At 45.1% G+C, this 7,493-nt stretch overlaps 1 protein-coding gene and 1 long non-coding RNA gene across 2 annotated transcripts; both read left to right on the top strand.

The window, feature by feature from the left end:
* Nucleotides 273-3,636, top strand: LOC110430592. Its single transcript, XR_002447957.1, has 3 exons — nt 273-373; nt 1,366-1,428; nt 3,020-3,636. It is a non-coding gene; the product is annotated as an uncharacterized LOC110430592 (long non-coding RNA).
* LOC8076935 lies at nt 5,390-7,096 on the top strand. The gene has a single exon (XM_002439736.2). It carries the CDS (start codon nt 5,485-5,487, stop codon nt 6,679-6,681), a length of 1,197 nt encoding a protein of 398 aa, XP_002439781.1. The 5' UTR covers nt 5,390-5,484; the 3' UTR covers nt 6,682-7,096.

Consider the following 7,493-nt stretch of genomic DNA (forward strand, 5'->3'; position numbering starts at 1 on the left):
CCTGGTGGCCTGGATCCACGACCCGACAAGATCCATGACCTGGTGGCCTCGCTCGGCACTGCAGTGTTCACCAGCGCCGTACCACTTCCCGCCGCCCCACTACCGGATCCCATCCTTACTCGTTCCCTGCCGGCAACAGGCAGTCCTCGGCAGCAACGGCATCCCGGCACGCCCACACCTCCACACCGTGCCACCTTTGCCAACTTCGGCTCCGGGTACCGGCAGCGGCCAGCAGCGCGGTGGTCAACTTCGGCTTCGAGCGGCGGCACGAGCTTGTGGCCGTGCGTATGTTGCGGCCTGCAGGTGCGGCACACAGGTGCATGCTGCGCGTGCGCGGCCATCAGGTGTTGTGCCCCTACAGGTGCGGTGGGCGGTAGGTGCTGCTGCCTCCTTGATTGGCCTCTTCTAGTCTGCATGTTCAGATCATGTTAATTTGGGACTGATTTTTAGTTTTTAGTCATGTGATACTCTAATTGATAACCTGCCTTACTTAGCTTAGTGGTGATACTCATACGTGTCCACACAATTACATGTTGATGCCATACTTCATGGGTAGGTGATATCAGGAGCCAAAATGGAATCATTGCTTTTTTTCCTTAAGGTGTGGTTTTAATTAGTAACTATATTATTTTTTGTTCACAAGTGCAATTTTCTTTGTTACTTGGTATTGCTTTCGTCATCATCTAGGGCTGCATCATATTCATAGCATTTGAGTTTGTAAATCGTAGGTGATGTGTTCTTAGGAGCTTGCTGGTTTTATGCCTCACTTCATTTCATTCCTAGCAACATGAATGAATCCGAGGTGAGGTGAGGTTGTTCTGTTTTCAGCAACTTCTGATGCTTATTACGATCATTGTATAGGTTTGATATCCTCTTGCATGTCGTTCCTACTTCCTATAGGCTTCAATGCCTGACACTTTTGGATGGAGCATATTTTTGTTAATGATTAACAAGTGTGTTTCCTATGTTGGTGCGCATGTTATTGCTTCCTGTTAACAAATTTTCACTGACAAAGGGCATAATTTAGTTTCTATCTTCCACTTCTAAGGACTTGACTGTTTGATCAAACATGCATAACTAAGGCAATTTAAGTGTCATTTGTTGGGAAATTTAAGTGTCATCTATTAGGCAGCAATGTGCACCCAATTAGGCAATTTAGCCTTTTGTTACAAATATAGAGGTTCATTAATTTATGTGTGCTGCTATATTGTCATGACATGCGTGCAACTCATTTATTTTCATTCATTCACCATATGGAGCAGCAGCTCAGTAGTTTACTTTTCTCTTTGCCGATACAAATATTATTTTTGCATGTTTTGTCCCTTCTGGGCTGACCTCCGCCCCATACACGCTCGTTGACCGTAGGCTCATGAGCAGGCAGCTACAGGACGCCTTCCTTAAGATCAGGCTGACACCTCATCAGCGAAGGTACTAATGAGTTTTAGTTGTTGCTTTAGATTTGAATCTTGAACATTTGCACCTGTGTGCTTGTATTGAGTCCTGAAGAGGGGAAGTAGGTACTAGAGATTTGAGAAGTGCATAGTTGTCCGTTCGATTGTAATAGTAGGGAGATTACAAATCCTGTGCATTTCTATAGCTTGTGCTTGTGATTGTGCTCTGTCTGAACCGGTGATTGGGAGCTTTTTGTTTGGTTTCTAGCAAGATAGGAGCAGGCAATGTGTCTTTTTATGTAAATAAACTGTGTTTATTGCTTCATGTGCTCACTGGAAGGGTATAAATTTAGATTTTAGCAAGTGGTCTCTCCCATACAAGGTGTGCTGCTGGTCCATCCATCTATCTTAGGCAACATTAAAATGACATCTTAAGAGATTTTTTTCACCATTAGCAGCCACATGACTGCTATCTTTTTTTCATAGTTTTCTGCTAGTGGAGTTGTTTTATTAGTTTCCTAGACATCTGGGGCTGTGGGTTGTAGATGAACATAGAAACTATACTTGCTTTTTCAGAATACATAAATTGCCCATTTAAGAAGACATTGTTGCGTAATGATTAACACTTAAATTGTCTAAGGCAGCTTCTTTTGCAGATGGTTGTTGGTATTTTTTTATGCAAAAGTAAATTAAACTATACTATAGGTATAACTGCAATAAGCTGCAGCCAGAACAAAATAATTGTAGCTGAGCAGGCTGATTACCATATTTTTCTTGAGTGTAGAAGCTAGTATGATTTCCTTGTGTGGCATTTGAGAAGTAGACCACACCTCTTTCCCCCTCTTTTGCTACTTCATTTCCAGCACCATTTCATTCACTATCAGCAACTACAAGATTAGCAGTAGAACCTTTTCATTCCTATCCTCTAACCTTGCCTGTTCAGATGACAATATAATCTCAGAAACAATAGGAATAACCTCTTCTAAAACTGCAGGAGCCGCCTCTGCTAAAGTAGCATGACCAACTTTTAGAAATACTAAGCAAAATCTGCTGGTTCACATGTTGTTCATTAGGCTGAGGAATTTTCAGGAATTACAGACACTTTAATGCAGAAGGTAGGGTTGTCGGTCACATAATCCAAATCAAATGCATCTAAGAAATTTTTCATCCAAATCTGGTGGCAGCTCCTTAAGATTTATATTTGAGACTTGCATGCAAAATAATAAGTATAAGTGTGTGTTACTATATTATGACATCAAGCAATTTAGTCAAACCTATTAGGTAAAAATATTGTTTAGGCAAAAAAGGCCAACAACTTATGCAGTTTTTTGTTCAGTACATGATATCAGTTTTGTTCAATACATCTTATCCGTTTTATTCAGTACATGCTAGAAGTTTTTTATTCAGTATGTGCTAACAGCTTTGTTCAGTACATACTATCAGCTTTGTATTTTATTACATACTCAGTTTTCCAACTTAATGAAATATATTGTTCTTGTGTTTTCCTTTTTTGGAGAAAGTTGAAATTTGAGACTTATTTGTCCTCAACTCAATTGATTTAAACTTTTTTCCTCAGTTCTCACTATCATCAATGTGCTTATCATGTACTTCTATTTAATATAGGATAGGAGGTGTGAGGCCATCAAGCATCAAAATGAACATATGCAGCAACCATGTGTAGCAGCTAACACAAGGAAGTCGAATGCAATAGGAGTACCATGTGCAGTAGTTAACATAAGAAGGTTTAATGTAGCAATATGCGTATCTATAGGAGTGGTGCATATAGTATATATCTATGTTAACTAGTAAGAGCAACATCTGGTAGTAAGATGTGTAGTAAGAACATTAGTCATTTACATGTCTAAGTTAGTATCAGATCTGCTAATGCAGTAGGAACTGCAATACTATATAATTGCTTATGCAAAAGAGCTAGATTGCTTATGTAAAATGACTGAATTGCTTATGCAAAAGTAATTAATTACTCATAAGTTAGGATCATATCTGCTTATGGTGTAGGAACAACAGATATCAAGTGATGCAAAAGAACTGAATTGCTTCTAGTAATAGATGTGGTTGGTGATGCAAAAGAACTGAATTGCTTCTCGTAACAGATCTGTCTGGTTCTTTTTTTTATCATTGTGTAATTCTAGTGTCAGAGAAGAAGTTGGTTATCTGCAGTTGATAGTATCAATTTGCATATTTTATACGTACCTACTGTTTTGAATATATTGTTCTGCTTTTGTTTTGGATGAATGTGCGGCTGTTTTGCGTGTCCAAAGGAAAAGCAAAAACAGGGGAGAGGGGAACATGCTTGCATGCAGGTCGTGGGCCTGGGTGGTCCTTGTCTAGGAAGCACGCATCCACCGTAGCGCTTCATGTGTGCGCCCATGCTCGCTGCTTTTTGTTTTCCCACGTCTAGGACAAAAATGAAAAGTGTATTCTATTAGATTTTGCACTTTAACCCAAAACGGCAAGGCCATGCGGAAAGTCTATAATACGGCCGGCAGTGCGATAGCCGCTTCCCTAAACTAAAATTGCACTCTTTCTGTTCTAATTATAATACATTAATTTTGATTTGTTCCAAATTTCAAATTATTTTCTGACGTTTTCGCAAAAGAAAATTATTGTTCTCGCAGCCATAGTAGATTTTCCGTTCCTGACCTGAACTGATTGGTCGACCTGTAGAAAATTTGATTTGATAGGTAGTTAGGTAATTAGACAACGTAGTTAGCAAATTTATTTTATATAGGTAGATAGAAAATTTAGATAGATGTAGTTAGGTTACTAGGCGATGTAGTTAGACAATGTATTTGGACTATATGAATTTTTCTTATTTGGATGTCTAGAGATTCCGACATTTTGTAGTTGATTCTATAAAGGGTAAGAATCTGAGAGGAAGGAGGAACAAATGAGAGTAGACTCATGCTGAGAGGAAGGAGGAACAAATGAGAGTAGATTCATGCAGTAAAATTAAGCTCGGCTCCAGGATCAAATCTCGGCGAGGTCGGAGCCACAGATCTCGGCTCCGAGGTCAGCGTCAAGATCTATGGCTCCGACCTTAGAGCCGAGATCTGTGGCTCTGAGATACCAGCCACGTCAATGCCACCGGATGCTCTGCTGTGCATGACCAGACACCTTAGAGCCAAGATTTATGGCGCTGAGATGTGTTACCTCGGAGCCATGAGTTATGGCGCCAACCCTCAGGGTCCAAAGATGAGTTTATGTCAATAAGGGGCCAAATGTAAATTTATTTTAGAAAAAGAACTAAAATGTAAAAAATTCAGTCTTGTGCCACCCTCGCCTCCTCCGCTGCTGTCGGCTAACTCACTATTGACTGCGCTGCCTTGTACCTCGTCATCGAGCACCTCGCGCTCATCCTCGACCCCATCCTCCTCATCATCATGCTCGCCCCCGCCGCAAGCGCTAGGGTTCGTGGCCTAGCTCACCGGAGCTCCGGCTAATCCTAGCGTCTGCGGCTATCGCCTTCTTCCCCTCCCCCTCTCGTTGAAGCTCTGCCATGGCCATGCTTGCAAGCGACGCTGAGCTTTGAGCTCCAGCCATTTTATGGGGCCAACCCAATCTGGCCTAGACGCCACTACCGCCACCAGGTCCCCTAAACTGCTCAATCTCCTTCCCTACCGTCTAGCCGGCCTGTCTCTCCTCGCTGGCCATTTTATAGCCCATTGGAGTTGGCTTCTTCTCCCTTTCTGATGACCTCCTCCTCGCTGGAACCCTAGACAGCAGCTTCTTTCTCTTCGACGTGGGAACATGTTCGGACCGAGGGCAAGTTCCGGATGTGTGGGAGAGAAAGAGGGAGAGGCGGTCACGCCATTGTGCGACGGTCGTGTGTAACTGGGCTACGATTGAACGGCGAAGGTTGTTTGTGCGTGGGGCGGGCTGGGCCTGGGCGGCTGAGACGAATTAGGCCCGGCCCTGTGTCCTCTACGACCATGCTGCTAAACCCCACTCAAACACGAGTATGGAAAAGGAAGAAAAAAAAACACGAGTACGGTCGTCTCCCCTCACCCCCTGCACAAACACAGCCAGCAAATCAACGCTGAATCCACCATCCAACGGACTCCATCCATCCAACATGCTTGCGCAGTTGTGCCGGCGGCGGCTCACCATCCCCCTCTCCCCAATCCTCGCCGCCGCCGCCGCCAGCGGCAAGAACCCCATCCACTCCAACCACGCGCGCGCCCTCCTCTCTCAAAGTGACTCCTCCTCGTCCGCCGTCGAGGCGGCGCCCGACCGCAAGCCCTGCCCCACCACGGTCTCCTACCTGGTTTCCTGCGGTGTCTCCCCCGCCGTCGCCGCCGCTCGCAAGGTCCGCATCCGGGACACAGCCCGGGCTGACGCCGTTCAGGCCCTCCTGCGCGAGTACGGCTTCTCCGACGCGGATATCACCCGCACGGTGCGTAGTGACCCGCTGCTGCTCACCTTCGATCCCGACCGCACCATTCGCCCCAAGCTCGACTTCTTCCTCTCGCTCGGGATCCAGCCTCGCTTGCTCGCCACCGACCCCCACATCTTCGCGCGCAGCCTCGACAAGCACATCATACCCTGCGTCGAGTACCTCCGCACCATCCTGGGCTCCGATGACAACATCCGCGTCGCCGTCTCCCGCGTGCCCCGCGCGCTCATGGCCGACCTCGACAGCACCATGCGCCCCGCCGTCGAGGCGTTCCTCAGCCAGGGTCTCTCCAAGGAAGCCATCGCCAAGCTTTTCGTGATCCACATGGGAATGATCAAGACATCGCCCGAGCGCATCCGCGAGGCCTTCCATGACCTCAAGGCGCTCGGCTTCCGCGTCACGGATACGGGCTTCCTCTACGCCTTCCGCGTGATTTGCAGCCTTAGGAGGGAGACGTGGGTGCGCAAGGTGGCGCTTTTCCAGAGCTTCGGGGTGTCCGAGGCTCACCTGCTCAGAGCGTTCAAGACGCAGCCCACCATACTGCTCGTCGGAGAAGAGACCTTGAAGAAGAAGTTCAGGTTTTTCCTGGACGTGATGAAGGTTGAGATGGATGATGTGATGGCGCAGCCACTGACTCTGGCATTGAGCTTGGAGAAGAATATCATGCCAAAGTGCGCCGTGCTGAGCGTGTTGATGAGGGAGGGTAAGATTAGGATTGAGCGGTCACAGAAGTTGATTCCGCCACTGCTTTCCAATTCTAAGGTCTTCTCGCAGAGGTATGTGTTGAGGTATGCTAAGGATGTGCCTGATGTTGTTAAGGCATTTGAGGGCAAGATTAAATTTCAAGGGTTTGGCTGTTTGGGGATCAGAAGTTAGGACTTTCGTGGCACTGAATGACTGAAGCCCAAAGCTCAGTCTTCTGTAATCATGCTTATGTGTTAGAGGTAAGGTTATATAGCAACATTTTTAAGAACAATGCACGTTTGCAATTGTAACCTTGTTCCATTCGTACTCATAGTGAAATGTCCATTCGGTTGTCATAGTTTTGCATTTTTATGGTCCCTATGCATCCAGGAACATGGACATTGTGGCATTCTCGGTTGTAGTTGATCTAGCATGTGTGACCTGACAATTCTTAAACCATGCTGTAATTCATATGCTTATGACCTGGGTGGAGTTCTTGTTCATTTTGGAACTCTGATTCTTTGTACTGCTCTGCTGAGTGGAAATCCTCATGTTACTGAAAGTTGTCTGATTTTGATCTCTCCCTAAATGTAATATATCCTATCAATTTTGTTTGGGCTGGTGAGAGAACTATTCAAATGATGTGCCAGTCTTCAATATATGTTATGGTATTTGAGTGTAGTTATAAATCTGAACGGATCACATATGGGAATCAGAATATTTGTAACTGGAGTCAAAATCTCAATCTTCTGAAATGAAAATGGTTAGGCTGCAATACATATCATTTGCAGACAAATTTGCTGTGCGACAGAAGTTCATTTTTTTGCCATAATTTCTGATGCGGTTTAATTTTAATGCATCTTCTTGATTTTTTTGGCCTCTGAGTATAAAAAACATCGACTTCACCTCAATCCACTTGTGCTGGAGTGGATTAGTTAATTTCTCACCCTAATCCACCCAAATACTTGTGGATTGAGGTAGATGGTGCGACCAAACAAGACCTA

Source organism: Sorghum bicolor, chromosome 9, assembly GCF_000003195.3.
Source record: "Sorghum bicolor cultivar BTx623 chromosome 9, Sorghum_bicolor_NCBIv3, whole genome shotgun sequence".
NCBI classification, from domain to species: domain Eukaryota; kingdom Viridiplantae; phylum Streptophyta; class Magnoliopsida; order Poales; family Poaceae; genus Sorghum; species Sorghum bicolor.